The following is a 27526-nucleotide window of genomic DNA, read 5'->3' as shown; positions in this document are numbered from 1 at the left end:
CTTGTCACCACCATCTCTTACATTTTAATAGCTTCTTCCTCCCTAGAATCTGTTTTCAATACAGCAGCTAGAGTAATCTTTAAAGAATATACATCAGATAATGTCATTCTTCTGCTCAAAACCCTTCGATGACCCCTCAACTCACCTACAGACTTTAAAGCCCTGTGCAATCTGATCTTCTGTTATTCTTTGACCCTATTTCTTCTCCCCTCCTCACTCACTCTGCTCCTTCCACATGAACTTCCTTGAGTATGCCAACTGTCTCCTGCCCCAGGGCCTTTGCATTTGTTATATCTGCTTCTGGAACTCTCTTCCGCCAGACATACCCAGGCTTGCTCCTTGACCTCATTTACATCCTTGCTCAAATATTACCTTTTCAGTGAGACCTGGCCTAACCACATTTTATTTATTTTTTTGTTTTGAACACATTTTAAATTATAACCCTATCTCCATCACCCTGTTTTTTCCAGTTCTTTTTTTTCACAGCATTATTTATCACCACTTGATACACCATACCTATTTGTTGTCTATTTCTCTTAGGTGGGTATATAAGTTTCAAGAACTTTTTTGTTCACTGCTGTGTCCTTAGAATGTAGGTTTCTGTCTGGTATGCACTTGGTATACACTCAATAAATATTTGAAGAATGGGATGGATGGATATACAGCACTGAAGAATTTGGTTAACTTGCATAGTGATATATAATCTGCTTCATTCATTGTGGTTGAACTTAATTATTACTAAAACTGACCTGACATACCTTAAGTGTCTCAATAAAAAGTGACTACCTGACAAGTGTTATTAGCATCATGGGTATGGATGGAACCATCCAGGATGTTACGTGCACATGGAGGAAAGACGAGGGCAAGGATTCCCTTGTTCTACCTTCATCCACCTGTCTGGCTACTTTCTGTGCCTCCTTAAAGCACCACATTTAGTAGAACCCATTTCCAGCAAAAATCCTGGGGCAAGAGGAGTTATTTCTCCTGTGAAGAGATATATTTTCTCTGCAAATCAGGGCAAAATGAAGCTCCTGGGGAGATGTGGGTCTCACTGTGAGCACAGGCATTAATTTCTCTCCTGGAAGTCAAGCAAAGGTGAGGGGTTACCATAGAAGGGAGTGTGGGACAGGAGCGGAAAGCCTAGACACCAGGACCAAAATACCTTGGCTCAAACTGTGACTCCACACTTAATGGTCATGTGACTTGGTAAGCAACCTACATTTTCATCTGTGCAATGCATTTAATAACAATACCTCCGTGATAGGGTTATTGGAAAGACTAAATGAATTAATGTAGACCAAGCACTTAGGACATATATATATATATGGTACCGTATGTCATATATACATGATATGTAGTCAGTACTATGGAAGTGATAGTGACAATGCTGCTCTTTGGGGCTCAGATCTTAGTGTGACATAGAGTTGTTGCCTCCTTGTATGCTCACCCAGGACTGGGCTACACGCTGCTTTGGGTTCCCAGGATACCCTGTATGCACTGCCTTTGGAGCATTCACAACATTGTGTTGACATTGTCTGTTTATGAATCTATCTCCGCACTTGACCATAAACACTCAACATTTAGGGCCAGGTCTAACTCATTTTGGTAACCTGCCTGGTATGGCAGGGGGCACATAGAAAACAGTCCTGTGTCTATAGGGACCAGGACCTTAACTGAGTAAAGCCAGCTAGATATAAACTAATAAAAGAAGCGTTAGGTAATAATTGCCCTCTGGCAATACCAAGTGGCAGCAACTATGCAACTTCATCCTATTGTGCAGAAAAATGGGCTAGGGCCTTCATGTCAATCCATTTTCCAACAAAGCCCTCTGTGCATTTTCTATCGCTGCCATTATAAATTATCACAAAGTTAGTAGCTTAAAGCAACATGAATTTATTATTTTATAGTTCTGCAGGGCATAAACCTGGCATGGGCCTTTCTGGGCTCAAATAAAGGTGTTGGCGGGGCTGCATTCTTTTCTGGAGACTCTGAGAGTTTGTTTGCTTACCTTTGCACCATCTAGAGGCTGCCCACAGGCCTTGGCTCGTGGCTCCCTTTCTTCATCTCCAAAGCCAGTAATGGCAGGTTGATTCCCTTTCACATCGCACCCTGACAATCTCCTTTTCTGCCTCCCTTTTGTACTTTTAGGAACTCCGGTGATTACATTAGGCCCACCCACATAATCCAGAAAATTCTCCTATTTTAAGGTCAGTTGATTAGCAGCCTTAATTCTATCTGCAACCTTAATCCACAGATTCTGGGGATTAGGCTATGGATATCTTTGGGGTGCCATTATTCAGCCTACTACAAGCCCAAAATATGGATATAAAAATAAATTTTGGATTGCTCTCTTGTTTTCTCTGATATAGGGCCTTTCATTCACTGGGTTTGTTGTTTTTCCTTTCACGTTGTTGGCCCTTCTCATATGCTTGCGGATTTATGGTGACACACTCATCTTCTGCAAGGAAACACCCTGTCTCTCAGTGACCTAAGGACCGTGGTCGTTGGGTTCTCTTGAGGTGGTCTTGGCAGCTGGGGTGGTCTGCCACACAATAGCCAAAGTGGTTTCTCAGCACTGAGGGGGGACAGAATCTTTTGAGGGAGAAACCTGCATCCCTCCAGCCTGACTCGCTCTCCTTTGCAGTCTTCACCTCCCCCACACCCCGATGGCAGCCTGAAGGGACTGTATTTGCATTTCCCCAAATATAAGAGACCCTTTCAGTTTCCAAGCTTACTAGACCTTCCTTTAAGACACTGTAAAGCAAAAGAAGAAGTAGGTGTAAGAGACCGGATATCAGTGTTATTGGGTGAAAAGAAACCTCCATGTCATCGGGCACGCAAAACTAGTCATCTTTCCCAGGTGACCTTTAACATCCCATTCCCAGAGGCCTTCCTCAGTTCTTGATAATAATAAGACCTGACATTTTTTTTTAACTTTCCAGGACTTTTCTTTTAATTTTTTAAATTTTAGTATAATTAACATACAGTGTTATGTTCAGGTATACAATATAGTGATTCAACAATTCTATACATTGTTCAATGTTCATCGAGATAACTGTACTCTTAATTCCCTTCACCTGTTTCACCCATCGCCCCATCTCCCCTCTGGTAACCACCAGTTTGTTCTCTACAGTTAACAGTCTGGTTTTTCGTTTGTCTCTTTTTTCTTTGTTCATTTGCTTTGATTCTTAAATTCCACATATGAGTGAAATCATATGGCATTTTTCTTTTCTTTTCTTTTCTTTTTTTTTAAAGATTTTATTTATTTATTTGACAGAGAGAGACACAGTGAGAGCAGGAACACAAACAGGGGGAGTGGCAAAAGGAGAAGCAGGCTCCCTGAGAGCCTGATGTGGGACTCGATCCCAGGACCCTGAGATCATGACCTGAGCTGAGGGCAGATGCTTAACGACTGAGCCACCCAGGCACCCCAAGGTATTTTTCTTTTCTGACTGGCTTATTTCACTTAGCATGATACCTTCTGGATCCATCCATGTTGTTGCAAATGGCAAGATTTCATTCTTTTTTATAGCTGAATAATATTCCATTGTATATATATATATATCACATCTTCTTTATCCATTCATCTATCAACAGATACTTGGGTTGCTTCCATAATTTGACTATTGTAAATAATGCTGCAATAAGCAGAGGGGTGCATCCATCTTCCCGAATAAGCTGCATTTATCATGTGCTAGGAGCTGTTCTAAGCACTTGGCATATATTAACTCATTTATTTCTCACAACAACTCTTCATCTCCTCATCTTGCTGGTGGGTTGACAGAGAGGTTAAATAACTTCTCCTGGATTACTCAGTGTCTTCTTCTGAGCACCAACGTCAAAACAAAGACAAGATACGAAGGAGTAAGCAATACCATGAGAAGCTGCACACAAATACCATTTAATTCAAATGACTTTCATTCATTTGTTTCCCTCAGTGAGCCAAGTAACAACTGCAAGTAAGCAAGAGATGATAGCTGGTAGAAGGCCCGCACCACCTGTTTGGAGATCGACTAATGTCTCTCAAAGTCTCTGCTGCCACTTACTCCAGCCATAGATCTGGTGGGCTCTGCTTGCCAAGGTCTTTACTCGTCTTCACCAGGGGTGAAGTTTTGGTCATTATGTGGTAGTCCGCAACCCCTGATAGTAGGGGATATATATTCATCATGGCTTGGCTGGCTAGTCCTGTGTTCTGACTAGGGAGGCTGAGCACTCTGGGCGTGCCTCAGGATCTATTGGCTTGCGCTTGCATCAGCCCTATTCTGGTTGGCTACACCCCAACTTACATAAGCCACTGCATCATTACATATGCATTGTTAGCTAGTTAAGCCATTCTTTATCAATACATTCCAGAACTTTCTGGAAATTTTCTAAACTTTATGACTTTGGGGGATAGCAGTTATTTATAAACTCTTTTGAGGGAGGAAGCCATATGCTAATCTGTAATGGAGTGCATATATACATATATATGATTTTAATTACTTTTGTAAAAAATGCTTACAAGGAAAAGAATGTTTTAGTGGGAAAGCTTGTTTACCTTTTTTTTTAAAGCACAGCAAATAGGTTTTGATTTATCTCTGTCAAAATGTAGGTTGTGGCATCCTTTAATCACACATAGCTAGTTAGTGACAAAGCTAGGGTTCATATCCATGCAGTCTAAATGCAGAGTCCACATTCTTAACTACTATGTTACATTGTCTCTCTGCCTAGAACTAATAGTTCACACTGAAGTGACCAGTGCCAAGTATGAAGAACACACTCGGAGAAAATCCAAGTTATCAGAGGGCAGACTCTAGATGTCTCAGGAACAGTATCCAGAGGCCCCTGCTACATAAGAGGTATCTTATCAAGCAACTGAAAATGCTAACAAACTAATATATAGGGATCTTTAAATTACTGTAATTTTCTTACATTATAATAAGTTGTTAAGCCTTTTCTTTTAATTAAACTTCCTCAGATACAATATGGTTAGCATGATTGCAGCTGTTGTCATTTTTGCCCATCTATGGCTTTTCAAAATAATATTCTCCTGGGTTTCCAGATGGAAGTTCAGCTAAAATTTCTCTCAGCTTTGTACCACCTTCAGAGAGAGAAATCTGGGCCATTGGCACAATGGGCATTTCTGGCATGAGAATAACTTATCTTCTAAGGCCAAGGTGAAAAATGACACTGCCTCAGCTAAGCTCTAGCCTGTGCTCATGAATTTGCAGAGAAGCCTTTGCTCAGAGCATGGAAGAATAAGTGGATTCAGTAGATCTGAGATACTACCAGTGAACTTGGATCTGGGGCAGACTAATGAGAAGTACATGGATGGAATAACCACACCAAGTCTAATTGAACTATGGACACTGCAAGTTAATGACTGTGTAACTTGCAAAGTGTGTTCATGTGATCCCCATGGGGGAAAAACAAACATTACATCATAGCCCAGAAGGCAAGTGCCCTTTGAGTTGGTGGCTCTTTTGTGTCAACAGTATGGCTCAAGAGAGTGCTGTGTGTTCACATTTTTATACCACATGGACATGATTTTTCTGAAAATATTTTTGAAAATGGCAATATGCCACACAACTATGATCCTCAACAATTCTTGGAGATAGACAGGGCCTGTATAAAATCTTGAATTTTCAGATGAGGAAACAATTAAACCTGATCTTTACTTAAGATTCCTGCTACATGTAAAATGTTGGATATTTCTTCCCACTCTCTTTGTCACAAAGGAAGTTGTAAGGAAATAGTATTGATAGTGGCTATGAATTATTATTAACATCTGATGTATTCCTCATAAAAGAATGAAAATAACACTCCAGAGGGACTTACAAAACACCCAGGTCTTTTCATCCTCATGACAATGCTACAATAAAATTAGAATTTTAGAATGACAGAACTGAAGCTTATCTACCAAGATTAACTAGTAATTGTCAGAGATATGATTCAAGCTCGTTTGACTTCAAGCTTTGCTCTTTTCATTAGAGTACAGTACATCCCTCATGGAATTGTGTTTAGCTGTAAAAGATTAGGTAATGATATCTGCCCTTTCCTGTTTAGAGCTCAGTATTAGTCCATATAAACCTAAACCTTATAAATACTTAATGTTAAGTACATTTACTACTTTCCACTGGAGGGGGAAAAAGCAATTTCCAATTGATCGAATGCATTTTCAGACATATTTTACCAGTAGAATAGTTTCAGGCCATTTGGCCTTTTTCTCTTTATCCAGCAGAAATTTTCTTATTTATTTGTACTGATAAACAGATACAGTAGATGCATTTGAATTAGGGTAAACATGACTACTTCTCATGATGTATGAGTAATTGGCCATCACGGGACCAGGTGGGATATTCTTTATGCCTCCCATTCATAGAGAAGGCCATAGTCAAGGGGGCACAAGGTGAGTTAGGGGCATCTAATGTATTATGTTGATAAACCCAACTTCTCAATGCTATCCTGTGCTGTGCATTAACTTAAGATTCAAAACCAGGAGAATGTGTATTGTGACAGATTTTAGTTGTACTGATGGAGTTTTCCTATCCAGCCACATATTTGTAAACAATGGCACAAATTTATGAAACAGATGAATACTGTTCAGTTATAATCTGTAACCCCAGATGAGATAACAAATGTCACTCATAATATTAATTATGTTCCTGACCTTGTTTTATGTAGATGGTAGTCCTAAATAAACCTACCTATTTATTTAGGTGGGAATATTAACATCACAGTAGTTACCTTTAATAATGAACATATAAAAGAATGATTTATCACCTGGTTTAATATTCTGCAGAGACAGATTTCTACTTGACCCATGTAAACGTTGTTTTTTCTTAAGACAGTCTCCATCTATGTCTCCTCTACTGGAATAATGCTGTTTTTCTAAACTTCCATAATGCCTAGGTTACTATTAAATAGGAGGCAGGAAACAGAGACCACACTGAGATTATCCCGTGCATGGACACATCTCTTTGGATGGCAGCCCAAAAAAGTAGGCACAGGCAGAGGAAAGAGAGAAAAAGTAGTTGCTGAAGAATGTCATCTGAAGGTGAGTGATGGATAGTAGTTAAGTTTTTATCTTAGTTTGGGAAGAAGAGAGGTTCAGCTGAAAAGAATTCAAAAGGAACATGTTCATAATTGTTTGAGCCAAACTTAAGGTGAGAAATAAAAGTACAGAGATAACAGAATAGAAAAAATCATAATTTAATAGTTAACAATTATTGAATTCTTCATTCAATTTTGCAGAGAACATGAGACACAGAATGATTAAACAGCTTGCCCAAATTTACAGAGCTAGTAAATTACAGAGCTTGAATTCCAGTCCTGGCAATCTGACCCACAAAATGGGAATATTAACAAAGTGGCTAGAGAGAGAATACTTACAAGAAGGGACATAGAGACCAAAGGAATAACGGGGCGGAGGGGGCCGGACTCCATTTAAAAAAATTACCAATGGGCTAAATACGGTTATGTTTTATTAACGGTCAGAGCGCTTTGTATACATTAGTTCATTTAATTCTGCTAACAATTCTGTGAGGTATACTCTCAGTTCCATTTTTCAGACGAGGCTACTTGAGACATGATCAACGATAAACATTCCCTTCTTGCTTTGAGTTACACCTCAGGAGCACAACCTGGAGTAAGACACGGAAGACTTAAGGTGACTTGGCAACAGAACGGAACAGGGCAATTCTGCAGAGACAGATTTCTACTTGACCCATGTAAACGTTGTTTTTTCTTAAGACAGCAAGCTGAAAGCGAGAATGGAGGAAGAGTGCCCCATTTAGGGAGTGGTCAGTTCCAACTTTCAAATCTCCGCAGCCTGCCCGCCAAGGCGTCACAAAGCCCGCCCCTCAGTCACAAAGCCACGCCCCCTTCTGTGGCTGTTCTCTGAGCTCCCAATACTTCCCTCCTTCTCTTTGGCCCCTCCCACTCAGCCTAGCATCATTTCCTGTGCGCTGGACGCTAATTGGTCTAGCGATCGGAAGTGAGGGCGGGCGGTGGGGCCGTTGCCGCAGTGACAGTGCTGGGGGAGTCCGAAGATGGCGGCGTCGCGTCGCTCTCAGCATCATCACCACCATCATCAACAACAGCTCCAGCCCGCCCCAGGGGCTTCGGCGCCGCCGCCACCACCTCCCCCCCCACTCAGCCCCGGCCTGGCGCCGGGGACCACCCCAGCTTCCCCAACGGCGGGTGGCCTGGCCCCCTTCTCCTCCCCGCGGCACGGCCTAGCGCTGCCGGAGGGGGATGGCAGTCGGGATCCACCCGACAGGCCTCGATCCCCGGACCCGGTTGACAGTACCAGCTGTTGCAGTACCACCAGCACAATCTGTACCGTCGCCGCCGCGGCTCCGGTGGCCCCGGCGGTTTCCGCTTCATCTGCCGTCGGGGTCGCTCCCAGCCCAGCCGGCGGTGGCAGTAACAATTCACCGTCGTCCTCTTCTTCCCCGACTTCTTCCTCATCTTCCTCTCCATCCTCCCCTGGATCGAGCTTGGCGGAGAGCCCAGAGGCGGCAGGAGTTAGCACCACAGCAACATTGGGGCCTGGGGCAGCGGGACCTGGGCCAGGGGTCCCAGCAGTGAGCGGGGCCCTGCGGGAACTGTTGGAGGCCTGTCGCAATGGGGACGTGTCCCGGGTAAAGAGGCTGGTGGACGCGGCAAACGTGAATGCTAAGGACATGGCCGGCCGGAAGTCTTCTCCCCTGCACTTCGCTGCAGGTCAGAGACTTTTGTTTATTAAGGGGTTTGGTCTTGGGGACGGGGGTCCGGGTAAGGATAGAAAACAAGCTAATGATGGAATAGAATGGGGGCGTGGTTATGGTTCTTCAACACCTCACCGGAAGACTAGAGGTTCCTTTCTTTAGGATAGTGCCTGGAGGACGGGGGCGTGGTAGGGAAATGTGTGAATCCATTCTTTTTTAGTGTTTGCATAGTGATGCTTGCACTCGTTTCCAAACTCCCTTAGTGGTAGCCTCCGGATATGGGTATACTTAAACTTTTTCAGTTCTGAGTGTGAAGGAATAAAGTTAGATTTGGGCAGTCTTAAGAGTTTTCTCATTTGGTAGTTTATTTCGTTTTTACAACAAGGCTATGTCCCATGAGAACAGTCTAGACCAAAAGAAGTTTTAACTCAACAAGTGTTTAAGGTTCTATCGTAATCTTACTTAGGCAATGAAAGACAAATGAAATTTGTGAAACTTTCCCCCTTTCTCAAGGAGCTTACAGTCTAATTGGGTAGATTAAAATATGCCTATATGAAACAACTGGAGAAGAGTATTTGGACACATTATGTGATGGCTTTGAAGGCCTGGACACTTCTTTTGTTACTTGTCTGACAGACAGTTTACCTTATCTCGATTGCCTCAGTTTTCTCACCTGCAAAAATGATATGCTAAGTTTGTGTGAGGACTTAGTGAGAAGCATCTGGCACATTAGTTCTCCCAAAAAACATGCTAGTTCCTAAATCCTGGACCACACACTTTTTGTCTTTTTTTTTTTTGATCAAGTAGTTGGCCATTGTCTTTTAAAAACATATAATTTACTTTTATAAAATACAGAGAAGTATTTAAAAAAGGACTGTAATGTCACTGCTCAGATATCTACTATTATATTCTAAAAAATAAAGGTATAAGGTTATATAAATTAGAAACATTACATGAAAAATGTATATGTTATATATGCATGATAAAATTTATATGGGATAGAAATACAAAATGAAAAAGCACCACACACACACACCCACAAACATCAAAGATAACACATTAAATACCTTCTGTTAAGTTTCTTTCTATGTTGCTAATACATGTCACTCTTTTAATTTGTTCTATTTATGGTAGAAGATGTGTTAAGAACTTACTTATATGTATTATTTGTTTTTACCCCAACTTGAAAGATTTTATTACCTTCATTTTACAGATGACAGAAACAAAGCTCATACTGTTTAAAAAAGTCCAAATTTACACGGAAAGTCATGGAACCTGGATTTGAACTCACAGTTTGATTTTAGAGCTTGTGAAATCAAGCTTAAACTATTAAAACTTGTACCTGGGTTAAGATCACTTTTCATTTTGTGAGTAATTGTGATGGAGAGTTTCTGCTTTTGCAGTGTTTTGGGGAAAGAAGTAACTGAGGGCATAAACTCCCAAGAGTAGCATTCACACATTTTTATTGTAGCCTATACTTAGAAATTTATTTTACATCGCCTCACACAGAAACTAAACCAAAAGTTTCAGGAAATAATACTTTCCCTTATCACATGTGTTGTCTTATATTTTATATCCTATTTCATTCATTTCTTTACAACTGCTGTTTGTGGTTCATTAATGGGTCAGAAGCAGCAATATGAGAAACACAGGAAGTCAATATTAGATTACTGGATCCATTCTTGATGTATAGATACTTACTAGATAGTATACATACTATTAGGAATTTAGTGAATTGAATCATAAACAGGCTTCCATATAAGTAGGTGTTTGCTCAAGGGTGTTGCTTATTTTAGATGAAGTAGCATTTCATTTTCTTTAGGTCACATGAAAGGTCTGATATAATGAATCAACTGAGGTTTTCTTTTTCATACTTTATTCCAAATTGGACTATTTTAATAGCACATGTCACAAATCTTTTTTTTTAAGATTTTATTTATTTATTTGACAGAGAGATAGAGAGCCCAAGTAGGCAGAGCGGCAAGCAGTGGGAGAGAGAGAAGCAGGCTCCTTGCTGAGTGGGGAGCCTAATGTGGGACTCTGATCCCAGAACCCTGGGATCATGACCTGAGCGGAAGGCAGCTGCTTAACCTACTGAGCCACCCAGGCGCCCCCACATGTCACAGATCTTGTCATTCCTCACCATACTGCATTATAAATAATCATTAACAGATGATAGTTGTATTTATTTCTACGATAATGTACTTATTTAGGTTTAGTCACACATAAAATATTGCTTGTCTCCCAAATCAACTTCTTCCTGTTTGCCACAATAGTTACTTTTTATTCTGTTTTAGTTTTATGTGTGTGGAGATAAGTTACCAGACAGACAGTAAAACACAGTCCTGTAATGATGTTGTAATTTTCAGAACCTGACTTTGAGCTGTTTTTTTTTTTTAATTTTTTAATTTTTTATTTTTTTAAAGATTTTATTTATTTATTTGAGACAGAGAGAATGAGAGACAGAGAGCATGAGAGGGAGGAGGGTCAGAGGGAGAAGCAGACTCCCTGCCGAGCAGGGAGCCCGATGTGGGACTCGATCCTGGGACTCCAGGATCATGACCTGAGCCGAAGGCAGTCGCTTAACCAACTGAGCCACCCAAGCACCCTGAGCTGTTTTTTTTTTTTAAGAAATAAATTTTTTAGTTTAGTTGTGGAAATCATAAAAATAGTGAAACTCTACATGGTATAAAAATGTAACACTCTGTAGTCATTTTATCATACTTTCATGTTTGTGTGCATAGCACAACAAATTGGTTAAATCTGGTCTTCTCTATGTGTGGGATGAGTAGTTAGCAGTAATTCTCAGTTAACTCTTAGTTGGTTAGAATGCGAGTAATGGGATTGTCATGGAGAAGCTGTTTTAAAAGAGGAAACTGGAACAATCCCTTGGATGGAAAAGTTTAGAAATTGTAATTCATTTGTTCCACGAATGTTTTGTTACTTGTCATAGGTCCCATGTTAAATACTGACACAATTTTGATGTGGCAGACAGTCTTTGCCCTTATGGAGCTTACAGTCTAATAGGGAAGACTAAACAAGAACAGCAGTAATAACAAATATACCGTAATATAATATACCGTTGTGGAGGGGCAATAGGAAGTCTTATCCTGGTTTTGAGCTTTTAAGGAAGTCTTTCTAGATAGATAGGTATTTAAAGGATGAGTCCAATCTAGCCAAGCAAAGATTGGAGAGAAAGAATGTTAATGCCTGAATTTCCATTTAGAAATGAGCTTACAGTTCCAGAGAATAAATGAAACCATTTTAAAGATCTCAGAAATGGTGTGAAGTCATATTTAAATCCTTATGACTTTTAAAAATATTACAGTTCTTTCCAGCAGCAGAATTAAGAATTTTTTCTATCCCATTTTCGACTGTGATAATTATTTGTTTCAAATATGGCTTAGAGACAATAATGGAATCATTCTACCCACAATTAGAAACATAATCTCCAGTTTCCATTGTTGATGCATATTCTTAAACTGCTATTTCTAGTGCCTTCTTAAGATGGCCGTATCAAAAGGACCCAGTCTTTTATTGTTGACTAGAGTTTATATAAGACTTTCTCTTCTACAGATAAGATCCTTGACCTTGGTTTTCTATTGTTCAAAGGACAGCAGTCAAAGCTTTATGAATAGTATCAATTTAGAGTGGTATTATCTTTTGAGTTTGGTTCCCAGTAGTGACATATTTTGTCACAAGGACCAGTATGTACTCATGAGATCTCTTTTTAAAGAAAAGTTTAGATGAGGTCTTTTTTAAAAAAGGCTTTAACAAAGCATTGAATTCCAAGATTTCATGGTACTTACTTTAAATTGATGAAATTTTGAAATAGGCTTCCTAGGAAGTTAACTAACATAAGATTAGGATATGTAAAATGAGGCACTTCAGTATCAAAACCAGCAAAATATGTATGACAGTTTTATGCTTTCTTTTGACTCGGATGGTGTCTACAACAACACACATTTAACCATGTAAAGGTTGCCTAAGTCATTCCTGACTCTTCTGATTTTTCAGCTTGACCCTGCTTGTCTTTTTTTTTTTCTTCACCACTGTACAAATGAAGTTCCTATACCTGAAAAAAGGACACAAACAACACTGTGTCCTCTAAACCCATCCGTGGCTAAGAAAACAGTGCTTCAGTCCTGGAGTGGGAATCTTTTTGTACTTAACATTGTCAAGGCAAGCTCCTTGATTATACTTTCAAGCAAATGCCCTGCCTTGGGGTTTAAGAAGTCTGTAATTTGGTGAAAGATACTAGCTTATAAATGTCTTCCCAATTTCTCTTTTTTTAGTCTTTTCTTAAGATCTTGTGCTTTGTTTAAGGTACCTTTTAAAACAGAAGTTACATAGAACTTTTAGTTAGGTGTGCTAAGTTTCTCTTATATTTTAATGATATCACCCTTTGAGGCAAATGATTTAAAGAACAAAATAGCTATTTATAAGATGTTATGTAAAAGTTGTTAACAAAACTGGTCAACGTCAACATAGAGGAGTGTTTGCATAAATTAAAATACTGTATAATTTCTATTACATCTCTGTCTGATTGTATATTCCTCTATCCATCAATCTATCTTTTTTTTTCTTTTTGAGCATGTCAGTGCTCAAATTGCAAGCATCTGTGCAGCTTCCCCTAACAACGCCAGTATATGCATGTTATTGTCTAGAGTTCAGTGTTTGTTTACAGATTTGTCTTCTTTTAGTGTAAAATCTGTACAAATCTTATCTGTACATTCATTGAGTTTTGACAGATGTGAACACCTGTGCAACTCAAACCCTTACAGAAAGGCATCCTAACCTCAGAAAGTTTCCTCATGCCCGTTTCCTAAGTCCCTGCCCCAGATACACTGTTCTGACTTTTTGTCCACTCTAGATTACAAGTTCCCTGTTTTAGAAGTTCATATAAATGGGGAAAAAAAAAAGTTCATATAAATGGAATTATATAATATTTACTCTTTTTCTCTAAGATTTATTTTGCTCAGTGAATGTTTTTGATGTTGTAACATGTATCAGTAGCTCCTTTGCACTGCTGGGTAGGTAGTATGTCATTATGTAAATGTGCTACAGTTGGTTTATCCCTTCTCCTATTGATGAACTTTTAGGCTATTTCCAGTTTTGAGCTATTATGAATAAAGTTACTGTGAACATTCCTGTAAAAATTTTTTTTGTGTGGATGTAGATTTTCTTTCTCTTGAGCAAATACCTAGTATTGAAATTGCTGGGGCTTAGGTAAATATTCAGGTTTGTAAGAAACTTCCCGACCTTTTCCCAAAGTGGATGTGCCATTTTACATTCCCATTAACAATATACGAGAGTTCTATTCACCATTTCATGTTCTCAGATGTTTCAGTTTTAACCATTCTAGTGGGAATGTGTGGTATCTCATGGTGATTTTATTTTGCCTGACGTCTAATGTTGAAGACTTTTTCATGTGTTTAGTTGCTATTTATATATCTTTTATGAAGTTTTGTCTTTTTTTAAATTGGATAAAGTTTACTTTTATTGGGTTTATCTTTTTATCGTTGAGTTTTAGGAGTCCTTTGTTAGCTACACGTTATACATATGTTGTGCTGATCCATTATTAATAGGTCCTTTGAACAGAAGTTTTAAATTTAAATTTATTTTATTAAATATATGTCATTTATATATTTATTTTATAGTTATTATTTCCTGTAAACTATGACCTGGATAAGAACTTTGACCTGTTCCCAAGTAACAAAAATATGTTTCTTACTAAAAGCTTTATGGTTTTAGCATTTATATTAAGGTTTGTGATCAATCTTATGTTTATTTTTAAGTTATCTGTGAGCTTGAGTTGATGGGTTTTTTGTTTTGTTTTGTTTTGTTTTTTTATCTATGTGGCTATCCAGTTGTGTTTGTTTTTTTTTTTTTTTAGCACCATTTCTTGAAGAGGTTTCTTTTCTCTATTGGATTACTTTTTCTCCATTGTTAAAAATCAGATGTTTGTATAAGTGGGGGGTCTGTATCCAGACTTTTCATTCTGTCTTATTGATCTATTTGTCTGTTTTTATGTCAGAATTACATTGCCTGGGTAACTGTAGCTTTGTAGTTAGTTTTGAAGTTGATAGTGTGAATGTTCCAGTTTGGCTCAGCTTTTTCAAGATGCTTTGGATTTTCTAGGTCTGTTGAACTTTCATTGAAATTTTAGAATCAGATTGTCAGTTTTTACAGCATGGCATGCTGAGCTGATAATTGGGATTATGTTGAATCTGTAGGTCAATTTGGGAAAAATTGACATCTTAACAATATTGAGTCTTCCAGTCTATGAACATTATTTAGGCCTTTATTTTCTCTCAGCAATTTTCATAAATTCTAGTGTGGGAGTCTTTCATGAGATTTTTTTATTCCAGATTTTTTTAAATCTATATTAAAGCCAGTGTAATGGATTTTGAAAATTTTTTATTTTTCAGTTGTTTGCTAATATGATCAATTTCTATATTAACCATGTATCCTGTGACCTAGAAAATGATTATTTCCAATAGTCCTTATGTAGATTCCTTAGGATTTTATTAAAGAATCGTATCTTCAAATGGAGGCAGTTATGACTTTATTTGTTCTCAAGTGTTGAATAAAAGTGATGAGGGTAGACATCTTTCTCTTATTCCAACTCTTAGGGGGAAAATGTTCAATATTTCACCATTAAGTTTTTCATAGCTGTCCTTTATTAGATAGAGGAAGCTCTCTTTTGTTTCTAGTTTGTTGAGTGGGTTTATCATAAAAAGGTGTTGATTTTTATCAGATGCTTTTTCTGCATATATCGAGATAACCATGGGGGCGTTCTCTTTTATTCTTTTAATATATTACATTACATTGATTTATGAATGTTAAGTCAACATTTAGGCTATTTCCAGTTTTGAGCTATTATGAATAAAGTTACTGTGAACTATTATGAATTAAGTTACTGTGAACATTCCTGTAAAAAATTTCAGTCCTGGAGTGGGAATCTTTTTGTACTTAACATTGTCAAGGCAAGCTCCTTGATTATACTTTCAAGCAAATGCCCTGCCTTGGGGTTTAAGAAGTTCTTGGGATAGACACTGTTTGGTCATGATGTGTCTTATCCTTTTTATATATTCCTAGATTTTATTTGCTAATGTTCTGTTAAAGATTTTTGCTTAGATCTAAGTTTATGAGAAATATTGGTCTGTAATTTTCTTTTTTCTTTTGTTACGTCTTTGTCAGGTTTTTGGCATTAGCGTTATGCTAATAAAGTGTATTTGGAAGTGTTTATTTCTCTATATTCTGAATGAGTTTTTGGAGAATTGCCATCATTCTCCTTAAATATTTGGTAGAATCCCCCAATGAAACTAACTAAATCATAGTTTTCTTTGTGGGAAGATTTTTGATACTGAATTTAATTTCTTTAATAGGTAGATGGCTAAGAAATTGTCTCAGTTATTATCCCTCAATTTTGGTGAGTTATATTTTTCAAGGAATTTGTTTATCTAAGTTGTTAAATTTGTATAAATGTGTTTATAACATTCTGTTTTATTATTGTTATATTGTCTCTAAGAGCTAATGAGATAAACTCCTTTATTATTTTTCATACTGATAAGTTGTGTTTTCTTTGATTAGACTAGCCAGGGTGTTCATCACTTCTGTTGATCTTTTCAAAGTACCAACTTTTAGCTTTGTTAATTTTGTACATTGTTTGTTCTCTTAATTATTTCCTTCTTTCTACTTATTTTGAATTTACTGTATTAGTTACTTATTGCTGTTTATGAAACTACCCCAAACCTTAAGAGCTTAAAGTAACAAACATTTATTATTTCACAGTTGCTTTGGGCCAAGATTCCAGGTGTGGGTCAGCAGTCTGGGCATGACTTAGCTATGTCCTCTGGCTCCAGATCTCTCATTTGACTGTAATCAAAATGTGGGCTGGGGCTATGTCTTATCTGAAGGCTTGACGGAGGGCAGAATCTGCTTCCAAACTGTTCATGTGATTGTTAGCAAGATTTAGTTCCTTGCAGGTTGTTGGACTGAGGTCTTCCTCAGTTCCGTAGAGCAGCTCACAACATGACGTTTGACTTCTTTCAGAGCCAGCAAGTGAGAGAACAAAAGAGGACAAGCAAGATGGAAGCTAGAGTCTTTTTAAAATGTAATATTGCAAGTATTGTCTCATCAACTTCTGTAGTATTCTGTTAGCTAGGAGGAAATCAGTAGGACCAGCCTGTATTAAAGGGGAGAGAATTACTCCAGGGCAAAAATAATGAGAGATGGGGATCATTGGGAGCCATCCTAGTAACTGTCTTACACATTTTCTTTGTTTTTCTCTTATAAATTTCATTTAGTTTTAGTTCTACAAGTATACGTGTGATAGATAGTCCCCAAAGATGACTACCATATATTCCTTCTCTTTATGTATATGTATACTGTATCACATATCAAAAGGTGGAGCCTTTTCCCTTCCGCCTGTATTTGAGTTGGTTTTGTGATTTGCTAGGATGAATGGAATGTGGCAGAAGTTTTGCTGTGTAATACCTGAGCCTTCAGAGATCTTAAGTGTTCCCTTTCATGCATTGGGAACTTTCTTGGAACCCAGCCCCCATGCTTTAAGAAGGACCATGGAGAAGAGAAGTAAGGCTCGTGGCTTTCAGCCAGTACCCACTGCCAGTTGAGTGAGTGAACCAACTTGGATATTCCAGCCTCATCAAGCCTCCAGATGACTGAGTTTAGTTAACTCCTAGTATCATCAGAATAATAAGTAATAGTTGTTATTTCAAGCCATAGATTTTGGAATAGTTTGTTATATAGCAATAGATACCTGAAATCATTATTTATGGCTACAATTCTAGGCTTTGTGCCCTATATGGTCTCTGTTTCAATTGTTTCGACTACTCAGCTCTGCTTTTGTGCCATGAAAGTATCCGTAGACAATACATAAATGAATGGGTGTGGTTTGTTCCAATAAGGCGTTATTTATAAAAGCAAGTGGTGGCCATATTTGGCACATGAGTTGTAGTTTGCTGATCCCCATCACAAGGCATTGACTGGGGTATTTTTTTTTTTTTTAAGATTTTATTTATTTATTTGATGGAGAGAGACACAACGAGAGAGGGAACACAAGCAGGGAGAGTGGGAGAGGGAGAAGCAGGAGCAGGGAGCCTGATGTGGGGCTCAATCCCAGGACCCTGGGACCATGATTTGAGCTGAAGGCAGACGCTTAACAGTCGACTGAGCCACCCAGGTGCCCCGACTGACTGGGGTATTTTTATTCTCTGGGATATTTTTTTTCCCTTTTGTTTTCCTTCTTGTTTGGTTTTTACTTCTGAAATGATTTTTTTTTTTTTCTGTCATCTTATTTTTAATTTAGATATATGCTACTCTTTCATATCTTGCATCATTCTCATGTTGCCTTTTAGCTAGTATTGAAGTAGTGGATCATAAATTTGTGAGTGTTTTCTTCTGGCATGCATTGTCTGTAGGGATGTTATTCTGCTCAAACTCTTGTTATTAAAACCTTTGCGTGGGATTTCACCTCAATTTTTTTCCATTGCTCATTTTTATAGAAATTAATAAATAATATCAAGGATAAATATAGAGGTCTGAGATGTTGAGGGTAACTCCCCTTTCTTCTCATGTTGGACATGCAAGTCTGATCTAGAATAGATGAAGTCTCCATAAGGTTCATCTCTTAGAGTAGTAGTATTTAAATTATGAAATATCACCATTTTATATCTCAGCTTATATAGCCTCTGTACCACTTTCTAGGAGCGTTAACCAGAGACATTCTGTTAAGGGCCTTTTTAAAATAAGATGCTTTCCTCATAGTCTATTTATATAGATTTACATAGAAGTTTTGTCTACTCTTCTGTCTTTTCTTTTCCCCGGGGCATCCCCTTCCTTCCCAAGGAACTGTATAGATCACAGCTACGTGTTCATTCTTTCCAGACCTGAAGTGATTCTTTGGCAGTTTAAAGGGGAAAGAAATATATCTGGGAGATAGAAGGCATATCATTAAGGGCCAAGTTGTGAGCATGCATATGTTTAAAAATGGGATCTTAAGCTTAGATCTCAGGAGGAGAAACGATCAAGGAATGTAACTGATGCTAAGAAAATATATTATATTGTAGTGCTAGGTTTTGGCAAGGAATAAACAGCATCATGAGTCTTGTGATGAGTTGCGGGTAAAAATACTAGACTAGCTTGTTCTTGAATGTCTTTAACAGCCTCCTTTTGCTTCAGAACAAAGAAATCTTTTGGGTGGTTCACTGTAAAATATGTAGTAGATACAATCGAAGAGATCAGTGTCTCTTAAATTCTTATTTTTCCCACATGTCAAGGTCCTTAAAGTTACTTTGACTTATGTTTATTCCTCTGATAGAAATACTCAGGATGTAGCCTTGATCGTGGGATGTAGCCTTGATCGTGGGATTTCCATTAAAGCTTAGGTACTTGGGATAGTTTTGAAGGTCATTTTCTAAAAATCATTTTTTGAGTAATTGAGAAAAGGTAGGAGTTTTGGTTTCGTGTGCTTGCTGGGTTTTCCTTTTAAGGCTTCATCAGACATCCAGGATTGCTTTTCCCTACAGTGAGTTGCTGGGTTCTTTGTCAAGTGGAAACTTGTTTTGCCTGTTTGTTCAGGTATCTGTGTATAGAATTAAAACTCTGAGCTTAAGTCCCGTTCCCCCCCCCCCCAACCTTTTGGAGTTTGTCAGCTCCCTATTCAATTTAAACTAGTATACTTTCTAATTGTAGAAAAAGAGAAAAAGTGATACAAAGTTTCCTCTCTCTTTTTTGCCTTTTCAGTGTAACAAAAAGTACACTAATGGTGGTAGCTGTTTTTTTGTTTGTTTGGACTTGCAACTTTTTTCTTACATGGTAGATTTTTTTAAAAAAGTGAAGAGGCATTTGGTAGTTGTAGATTATTTGTATTAACTACAAACTGCATTTACTGATTGACCAAAAATTCTTAAAGCTAAAGTCCCTGCATCATCAGTTATAGTTTAAAAATAACCTAAATACCCAGTTATAATGCTTTTGTAAATCTAGGGTATGCCCAGTTGATGCCTGATGCCCAGTTAATGCCCAGTTATAATGCTTTTGAAAAGCTAGGGTATATATATATATAACTAGACACCAAAAAGATTGGATGCCTTCATTCTGATATATTCGCCAGCTGTGCAAACCATTTTGACATTCTCATCCATCTTGTTAATAGGATGTGCAGTTCTCCCTTTCCAAAAGCTCACATTGTTCTCATGTTGACTACTGACTTTTTTTGAAAGAAGAAATGACATGGGATTACAGTTAGTGAATAAATGAATACATTTTAGCTGTTTTTTTCCCCTAATGTCTTGAGAAGAGATGCCAAGCTATGCTTTTCTTCTTTGTAGGAAAATATTCTTATTTGGAAAAAAACCTTTTGGACTAATATAAAAATTTGTAGCAAGTTATCAAAAACTTGATTGCCCCTCGTCCTCCAAAATATCCAAAAATTTAACAGTAGGAAAGTATAATTGTTAGCCTTTTGGAATTTTATGAAAGCAGATAAATTTGAAGTATGTAATAAGAGCAGTTCAGTGTTTCATTAATTGAATTGCTCATAGTATGTGCTTTATAAATATTTGAGCAAGTTAACTTTGTTAAGTTAATGCTTCTGATTTCTCATCTTCTTTCTGAAATGTATAAATAATAATCCTCATATATTAGTCCAGTCCTTCGTCATCAAAGTGCTTTCACTGCTCTGTTGGCACATACATGAATGAAGTTAGTTTTGATATTGTTACTAAATAATAGCATAAAAACTAATAGAAATAGTAACAATTGTCTGGGAATGACTTTTGTGCTTTTCCTGTGTAATTTTATTTAATCCTTACAGCAGCAACCATACAAGGTAGATTTTGGTTTTTTTATAGATGAAGAAACTGAGACTCAGAGAGTTATGTCTTGTCCAAGGTCACAAAGCTGTTAATGATGGAGCCAGATTTAAACCTACATCTAGCTATTCTAAAAATCATTTGGCCCATGCTAACTCAACTAGAAAGTTGCTGGCAGTGAGAAATAAAATCATTTGAGTCATTTTATAATTTGACAGTTGTTACTGCTTTTTTAAATTTGTTTTCTGAAAATAAAAGTAATTGTACAAATTTTGGAAAGTACAGTAAAAAGTCCATTATCTTACTACCCTGAGGCAGCTCATATAGTCATTATGTCGTATTTCTGTCCAGCTCTTTTCCTAAGAATTTAAAATGGAGCAAAACCGGGCTGCCTGGGTGGCTCAGTTGGTTGAGCGTCTGACTCTTTCTCGACTCAAGTCTTGATCTCAGGGTTGTTGTGGGTTCAAGCCCCATGTTGGCTTCCATGCTGAGTGTGGAGCCTATTAAAAATAAAATTAAAAATAACAAAATTGTATATAGATGCTTTCTTAAAACATTGTGACTAGGATTTGATTGAGACCATGCTTTTGGAAAGTAGAATATTGGAACATTTGCAGTTATTGGAATATTGGACTGTCTGACTTTTGGTCAATTGCTTTATAAACATTAAAAGTGGAATTGGAGGTAATCTTTGAAAAACCTCATAATTAAATGGAAGAAGGATATTTTAGCAATTCCTTTTGTTTAAAGACTGCTTAAGATTGTTTGAAACCCTTGAAGATAAACTGCTCTATGTTTTGATTCATAGGAGTAGTCAAGGAAAAAAATATGCTTTGAATAAAGTATCTGGGAATCACAGTTTGAAAGTACTTAATGCCACTAAACTGTACAGTTAAAAAATGGTTCAGGTGGAGTTGTCCAGTTTTCCCAACACTCTTACACTGTGTGGGGGGAATGCAAACTGGTGTAGCCACTGTAGAAAATAGTATGGAGGTTCCTGTTAAAAGTTAAAACTAGAACTACCTTATGAGCCAGCAGTTGTACTAGTAGGTATTTACCCCAAATACACAAAAATACTGATTCAAAGGGACACATACACCCCGATGTTTATAGCAGCATTATCTACAATAGCTAAATTATGGAGAGAGCCCAAATAGCCATCAACTGCTGTGGATAAAGAAGATGTGGCATATATATAATGGGATATTGCTTAGCCATCGAAAAGAATGAAATCTTGCCATTTGCAACAACATGGATGGAGCTAGAGAGTATTACACTAAGTGAAATAAGTCAGTCAGAGAAAGATCATATGATTTCACTCATAATGTGGAATTTAAGAAAGGAAACAGATGAACATCTTTTAAAAAAAGGGGCAAACTAGGAAACAGACTCTTCACTATAGAGAACAAACTGAGGGTTACTGGAGGGGAGGGGAGTGAGGGATGGGCAAATGGGTGATAGGTATTAAGGAGGGCACTTGTTGGGATGAGCACTGGGTATTGTATGTAAGTGATGAATTACTAAATTCTACAACCTGAAACTAATATTACATTGTATGTTAACTAACGGGAATTTAAAAACTTGAAAAAAAAAAAACTATTGCAACCAATGGGGGTAAAAAAGAAAAGGTTAAGGTGGTAAATCTTATGTTATAGGTATTTTACTACAGTTAAACTTTTTTTTTTTTTTACAATTAAATATTTTTAAATGGAGGTATCTATCATAAGTGGCATTTTGGTCTTTCTGTTGTGCCAGAGAGCACTCATTTCTTAATATTACCAACATGAAATATGGAAAATAACATACTCAGTAGAGTGAATCTAGTGATCTATTGAGGATCCCATTTATATCTCTATTAACTCACATTTCTGAGAATGACTGTAGTCCTTTCCTGGGAGTGTGAGACTCACTATTAGTGAAGTGTGTTTGGTATTTTAAAAGAACTTCATGCAGCTTGCTTAGTTAACAGCCACTGGGACAATTCCATAGTGTGTTTTCCCCCTTTGGTCTATTTCTCAGGAATCTGGCATGAACCGTAAGGTTTTATAGTAGTTCAGTAACAACTCAATAAATATAAGTGCTGTAAGGAGCAGGATCATAAGAATGGCATTATTTTCTGCCCTTTAGGAAGTTTATAATCAAAATGCAGTGGTTCTCAAACTTTGTGATCTCAGGACTCGTTTTTACACTCTTGAGAAGAGTTAAAAGAGCTTTTGTTTATGTGGATTATGTCTGTGGGGATTTATCATAGTAGGAGTTAAAACTGAGCAATTAAAAATAACAATAATAAACTCTCTTGTATGTTAGAGTAAATCACACTGTTATTGAAAAGGAACTGTTTTCCAAAACATAGATTAATAGGAGAGGCATTATTTTACATTTAGCAAGTCACTTTAATGTCTGACAATAGAAGACAGGTGAAGTCTCATCTGCTTCTGCATGCCATTTGTTGTGTTGGATTGAAGTATATGAAGAAAGTCCTGCTTTAAATAGATACGTAGTTTGAAAAGAAAGGACTATTTTAATAGCATTTTCAAATAATCATAGATCTTTTTCTTTGGTACTACACCCAAATTTGATAAATAATAGTTTCCTGAAGGTTATTTGCAACATGGAATCTGAAGCCATATCAATGAGTTTTTCACACTCTGTTATGTTAAAACCCATTGGTCTATTTTTTATGATGGATCTTATACCTCTATAACATGTTTTGGTCATTTGGAAAATAGTAGTTCACTGAGGTATGCAGATCTTCTAAATGTTGACACATCTTACTTTATAATAAATTGTAAAGCATATTTGTTACTACCACCACCAGTCTTACAGAAAAGCACTTATGTATTGGGAAACTATAAAGCTCATGGTGGCAGATGCAAGTTTTACAGAATTCTCGGTTTTGCTTGAAAGCTCAGATTTTGTCATTGGGAACAAATACTGTGTTGTTTTCCTTGAAGTGACAGGCTCACTTTCTTCATTCTCAAGAGAATGTCTGCCAAATACACAAGTCAAACTGAGCTCAAGCAGTTGCATAAGTATTGTTCCTCAACACAAATGTATTTTGGTATCTAGAAGTGATTAGTGTGTGTTTCTCATTTTGTAACAAAAATATTAAAAAGGATGTGTACTCTAGGGTTGAGTTTAATAAAATTAATATTTACATTTTCATGAAGGACATTTTTAAGTGAAGCTGGCTGCCTTTTTTTTTTTTTTTTTAAACTGTGAGGACCTGGTAGTTAAGAACACAATGACTATTAGTATAGTTTGGTGCCACCGTCTTGGTTCAAGCAAAGAGGTCAGCAGTATCACCTGTCATTGCTTTGTATCATCAAGAGCACCATGAGTACATCTTCCAGATGACCAACACATGATGTTATAAAATCATGTAGTATCAATGTCTTGGTAGCGAAGAAGTCAAAATCATCTTAATATTATTTTGTAAATAGTTTTGACTTTTCATACTCCCAGAAGAGTCTCAGGGACCACTAGACGTACCCCCACACTTTGAAAGCTGCTGAGCTTATATAAGTGGTTCTTAATTTTGTTAACACTTTGAGAATCTGATGAAAGGCATGAATGTTCTCCCCAGAAGGATATACTTAAACAGCAAACTTTACATGTGATTTTCAGAGGATTACAAACATCTAGAAGCACTAGAGCTATGGTTCTTAAACTCTGCATCAGAATCACCTGAAGGCCTTGTTGAAACAGGTTGCTAGACCACACTCCCAAAATTTCTCATTGAGTTTGTCTGGAGTAGAGTCTGAGAATTTGCATTTTTAACAAGTCTAATGTAATGCTGATGTTGATGTTCACTTTGTGAGTAGTGATTCTTAACCCTAGACCAATTAAGTCAAACCACAGGAGTAGGAGCAAGGCTTTGCTTTTTTAAAATCTCCTCTGGTGATTCTCACATGCAGACAGAATTGAGAATCCCTGTTTGAGGACACATGTAATGCAGATTAAGACTCCCAAATCTAGTGAGATTAGGAACATCTAATATTTGTAAAACCTTTTATGTTTTAGGAAGTATTTTGACAATTGTGACTCAATGACTACTTATAAGCCTGTAAGGTAGTTATTCTATCTGAGAAAAACCTGGCTTGGGATTCAAGAAATTGTAGTTTTATAGTTGTTCTGGATTTTGAGTCTATGAAGTGAACTAAAACGGTGATCGGTGAAAGTTTTTAAGACAATGCTATACATATATTCCTAGAGAGTTTTTGTGTGTAGATATATGTGTTACTAAATTTGTTTTACTAAAAGGTTCTACTTAATTATATTACTACTATACCCTTGACAACACCAGCCGAAACCTGTCTTGTGTCATCTAAGTCACTACCCCTATATCACCCATAGATTAGTTTTGTCTGCTTTTGAACTTGGTATGAATATTAGATAGTATATACTATATCGTGGGTGAATCCTGTCTCTTACATAGTTGTAGTTTTTTCATTTTCACTGTTATAAGGAATGCCATGGTGTGACTATACCACTATTTATCTGTTCTACTGGTGATGAATATGTTCTTGTGAATATTGCTCCTGTGAGCATTTTTGTACATGTTTCCAAACATCATCGTTTAAAACATATTTCTTAACTCTTTGATTTAAAAAAAAACAGAACTCATGTTTTAATATGCATTTCTTTGATTATATCTGGAGTAACTGATTTTACTTTTTCAAATAATTGATATTTCCTTTTTTAATGAATTATTTTTTTCCTTACCCTTTTTTTTCTTTTACCTTTTGATGTTTTTCTTATCATTGCAAATATTTTCCTGGTTTGTTTTTTTAATTTTATTTACAACCTTTTCAAACCTGTTGCCTTTAAATTTTTTTTTTGTTTTCTTCCATTTTATGTTTAAAAAGTTATTTTCATTCTGAAATCATGCACATGTCCACCTCAGTTGTTTTATGGTTACATTTTCTCATTTTGTACCTTAATCTATTTTGAATTTATTTTGCTATGTACTTTAAAAAGGTTGTTTTTTTTTTTTTTTTTTTTCTAAGCAGGTAGCCAGTTTCCTTGAACCCTTTATTGTGTAGTAAGTACAACCATTAAAATAAAAACAAAGATGAAGTCTCTTAATTATTGTTATAGCTGAAAGCAGAAGTATTTATTAGGGCACATTTTGCTTCTTTTTCCTTTGACTTCTAGTTAACTATGTGATTAATTCATTGTGCTGTATTTGACCTTTCTGTTTCTACTTTTATAGCAAAAGTATCTTCTACAATAATATACTGAAATAAATGGATGTAGACTAAAAACTCCGTGGAATTTCAAGAGTCTTTAGCTTTCTGTCTACTAAGATTGATGTATATACAGATATATTTTGCAGTTTTCTGATACCTAAATTTGCATTGCAGAAATTTTGGATTATGCTACTTTGGTAGGGAACAGTCATAGTCTTCCCCCTGACATACAGCATTTAAAGGATTTTTAGTTCTGGTACATTGGTTTTGAAGGATGATCCTGCTTCTCCATGATTTTTGTGGTAGAAAATTAGTTGATTCCATGTTGTTACCTGTTTCAGAATCTTTATTACTGCCTCTCTGAACCATTCTGAACTTCTTTTAGGTAGTTGAATGTATAAAGCATTTCTCACCTCTTGAGCTTTGGCTATACTGTACCTTATCCTCCTTAGGACATTTATTCCAATCCTTTTTTCTGGTTAACTACTTATTCTTTAGACCTTACCTCAGAATATCACTTCATTGGGGAAGCTTTCCTACCCCAGGCTCAGTTAAGTTTGTATGGCTGTGTGCTGTTTGTAACCCACACATTGCAATTATTTGCTAGAATGTTCATTGTTCAGTGTTCCTGGAGACACACACACACACACCCCCACCCACCCACCCACCCCTAAATCCATTTTTCATCATGCTGAAGTATTCTGATGAGAATAGTTTCAACTAGTATTTTTTTGTGTTCAGCTTTGAGATTTTACATATCTGAGATTAATTTTACTCTTTCATGTAAATAAAAAGCTAGCTACATATGAAATTAAGCATCAAAATGCTTTTTCTTAAAATTGAGGTTGACTTTAGTCTGAAGTCAAAAAATTTCTGTGTTTTCTTGCTGAAGGATTTAGAAATTTCATAGCCTTTAATATTGCCAGATCGCACATAACATGTCTCTCCATTCTGTTTAGTGCTTTATGAACTCTTACTAATCTGAAACTTTACATTTTCCTTTAATTATGAGAAGTGTTGTCATTATTTCTATGTATGTATATATCTTCTCTTCCCATCCTCTACCTCTCCTTTCTTCTATTTATCTCTATCAGATACTTATTGAGATAGTTCTTCAACCTGATTTATCAGGAATTTATTCTTTATTTTCATTACTATTTAATCAATTCATTATATATTTTTATTTTTCCACTTACATTTTTCATGACAGTATTTCCAGTTGGTTTTACCTGATTGATTTTTGTTCTCATGTCATGCTTTCATTATTCTCCATTATTTTCTCCTGAAGCATTTAATTTGCCAGTTTTAAATGTCTCTCTCTTTTTGTTTTTTTTGTCTATTAATTCTGCTTTTGGTTTATCATTCCTTCATGGTGCTTGCACTCCTTAGGCATATTATTTTCCGCTGTGAGCTTATATTCCCTTGAAACTAACAGCTAGTTGGGCCAGTATTGCATTATTATGGGAGAATGGGTTTGATGGGTTTAGGAGTTGTGAAAGCCTGTGTTCTGTTTTCGTCCTCCAGGTGGTTTGGGGTAAATAAGGACATGCCTCAGGGTAGAGAGGCTCTGGATGGAAATTTCTGCTCAATTTCATCCTGGTTGCACAGAATTTCTCTGACCCTTATCTTTTAAAGTGTTGTCACCTTCATTGTTATTGCTTAATTGGGAGTCCACCTATAATTTTCTTCCCACCTCAGCCAGGTTCTAATATTTTACCTTGATGTTACTCCTTTTCTGTTGGCTAGAACTGGGCTGGAAATACTGCTTTATATTCCACAGTAGCATAGTGGACAATGTGACTAT

General features: G+C 36.9%; 1 protein-coding gene across 2 annotated transcripts in view; it reads left to right on the top strand.

The window, feature by feature from the left end:
* The first annotated feature begins 7914 nt into the window (after positions 1 to 7914).
* TNKS (tankyrase) overlaps positions 7915 to 27526 on the top strand; it is a 202005-nt gene continuing 182393 nt past the window's right edge. Inside the window, exon 1 of one of the 2 annotated variants that reach the window (XM_045879767.3) lies at positions 7915 to 8706. In XM_045879767.3, the coding sequence (XP_045735723.1) occupies positions 8031 to 8706 (676 nt within the window). In that variant the 5' untranslated portion in view covers positions 7915 to 8030. The remainder of the gene's footprint in view (positions 8707 to 27526) is intronic. The other variant, XM_045879766.3, reaches the window with a different exon arrangement.

This window comes from Mirounga angustirostris, unplaced genomic scaffold, assembly GCF_029215605.1.
Source record: "Mirounga angustirostris isolate CCGP_5_RB_7025 unplaced genomic scaffold, mMirAng1.0.hap1 SCAF_2, whole genome shotgun sequence".
Taxonomy (NCBI): domain Eukaryota; kingdom Metazoa; phylum Chordata; class Mammalia; order Carnivora; family Phocidae; genus Mirounga; species Mirounga angustirostris.
Note: the sequence above shows the minus strand (reverse complement) of the source record. Positions and strands in the feature narration are given on the sequence as shown.